A 2,513-nucleotide genomic window follows, 5' to 3' on the forward strand; every position below is an offset into this window, starting at 1 on the left:
AAAAAAAAAAAAAAGTTGTCCACAAACATATGACATGTCATAGACTATCACAAAAGTGCTAAGAAATTCAGTTACAACCTACAGAATACAACCTACAGAAGTTGTCTTGAAGTTATACCTAATTGTTTGGACTTCTCTTTTGTGTCCTCTGGAAGCTCTTACAGTTTAAGAATTGAGACAATGTTACATCTGGTGGACCACACAACTGGGGACCTGCCAAGTAGAGACACGGATTCAGTAACTCTGTGGAAAGGTAAATCAATTTTGCAAACGGGAAGGGAACCGGGAAGGGAACCAGGAGATGGGTGAGGGAGAAGGGGGAGGCCTTTGAGAATTAAAACAACTCTGCCGTATGGGGCATCTTGCTGGCCTTCACAGTGACCGCTTTGCTGTAAGCTCTTTTCTCCAATCTTTTAAACATCTCCTTCATAAACTCTGTCTTAGGTGAGGGTGTTAGGATTGAACCCTGAGGTGTTGCTCTGAGCTTCATTCACAGCCCTTTATACTTTTTTTTTTTTTTTTTGAGACAGGATCTCACTAAGTCACTAAATTGCCCAGGGTAGGTTCAAACTTTTAATTCTCTTGCCTCAGCCTGCCCAAGTGCTGGGATTACAGGTGTGCCTTGCTACACAAGCTCTGAATTCTGGGGATCAAACTCAGAACTTTGCATTTGTCAGGCAGGTGCTGGCTCCCTGGCCCTTCTAAATTTTTTTTAGTAAAAATACTGTCATGCAGATTTAGGAAATAAAAAAGGCAAGAACAATCTAGTAGGCTGGAGATGTAGCTCAGTGGCAGAGTGCTTGCCAAGTAGGCATGAGGCGCTAGATTCAATCATAAGTACTGAAAATAAAATAAAATAAAATAAAATAAAAAAGCCCAGTAGATTTCACTCAACTATCAGTGTAATCAGCCCTCAGTCCCAATAAGCAGAGATAGGCGATTTAAGACAAAAAGCTTCAGCCTCACGAGAGCTGTTTCCACACAGGCCTTGAGATATTTTTGTAATTTTGTTCCTAGTCTCCCACCCTTCAATCCTAATCATAGCTACTGTTGAGTCTATTTTCACTTCATAATTTTTTAAAAGGATAGGGTACTTTATGCACTGCCCACCAGCATATGCAACCCTTCTGGAAAAAAGCTTGGAATTATGTAATACCAGTTCAAGACACAATGCTACTCTTGCACATAAAATTTACAGAAATAATTAGAGACATCTAGCATTTTAGTCAAAAGAATAACAAGTAGGACCTTGCACAGTGGTATATGCTGTACTGCAGCTCCTATGGAAGTTGAGGTGGTAGCATCTTGAATTCGGGCCATCTTGAGACAAGCAGTGAGACCCTGCCTCAAAAACAAAACCATCCTAGGACCAGGGAGACAGCTTGGTGGTCTAAGCACCTGCCTGGCAAGCACAAGGACCTAGATTTGATCCCTGGTACCGCATGCCATGCTTACCCTGTGCCATGCCAGCCCCCAAAACCGGGTGTGGTGGTACACGCCTAGAATCCCAGCACTAAAGCGAGGCTGATATAGGAGGATCACTGTGAGTCCAAGCTGCTTAGTGAGGCCTTGTACCAAATAAATAAATAAATAAAATAGAAACAGATAAAAACCATCCTACCACTCTGGGAGACTGAGAGAAGAGGACTGCAAGTGCAAGCCTGGCCTTGGTGCCTTAGTGAAGCCCTGTCAGTTGACAAGGATTGGAGGAACTGGAACGCCATACACTCCTAATAGGAGTAAGAGAATGGTAAACTTAAAATATTTTGGTAGTGTTTAAAAAGCTGCTGGTGGGCTGGAGAGATGGTTCAGTGGTCTAAAGCACCTACTTGGAATAAGCTTGGCAAGGCATCAGGGACCGCGGTTCAATCCCCCAGCACCACATGCCAGCCAGCCCTGCCCCCTGGTGGGCTGAGCTGGCCACACACACCACACACACACTCTGTCTCTCTCTCTCTCTCTCTCAAATAAATAAAAATTTAAAAAAAAAATAATAAATAAATAAAAAGCTGCTGGGCTGCAAGCAGGGGCAGGGGCCAGGGGTTCGATCCCCCAGGGCATGCTGAGATGGTAATTGAGACAGCATGGTGGCACGTACCTGTATTCCCAGCACTTGGGAGGCTGTAAACAGGAGAATCACTGTGAGTCCAATCTAGTAGTGAAACCCTGAACACCCTGTAGACCCTTTCTTAAAATACAGAAAAAAAAAAAAAAAGAAAAAAGAAAGAAAGAAAAGAAAAAGAAAAAAAGCTGCTAGGATTCCAAGTGTGCCTGTCTGTTTTTGTTTTCCTTGAGACAGGCTCTTGCTATGTAATTCAGGCTGGCCTCAAACTTGGGTGAGTCTCTTGCCTCAGCCTCCCAAGTCCTGGGATTACAGGCATGCACCACCATGCCTGGCTGCAATAAATTTTTTTTTTTAAATATTTATTTATTTATTTATTTATTTATTTGTGTGTGTGGCCAGCTCAGCCCACCAGGGGGCGGGGCTGGCTGGCATGTGGTGCTGGGGGATT

The 2,513-nt window shown here is 43.5% G+C and overlaps 1 protein-coding gene across 1 annotated transcript in view; it reads left to right on the plus strand.

The window, feature by feature from the left end:
• Nucleotides 1–180: 180 nt before the first annotated feature.
• The window catches only part of Rpgrip1 (RPGR interacting protein 1), a 63,363-nt gene continuing 61,030 nt past the window's right edge, over nt 181–2,513 (plus strand). Inside the window, 1 exon segment of the mRNA XM_004648096.2 lies at nt 181–248. Within this exon segment, the coding sequence (XP_004648153.1) occupies nt 181–248 (68 nt within the window).

The sequence above is a fragment of the Octodon degus genome, unplaced genomic scaffold (assembly GCF_000260255.1).
Source record: "Octodon degus isolate 3935 unplaced genomic scaffold, OctDeg1.0 scaffold00352, whole genome shotgun sequence".
NCBI classification, from domain to species: domain Eukaryota; kingdom Metazoa; phylum Chordata; class Mammalia; order Rodentia; family Octodontidae; genus Octodon; species Octodon degus.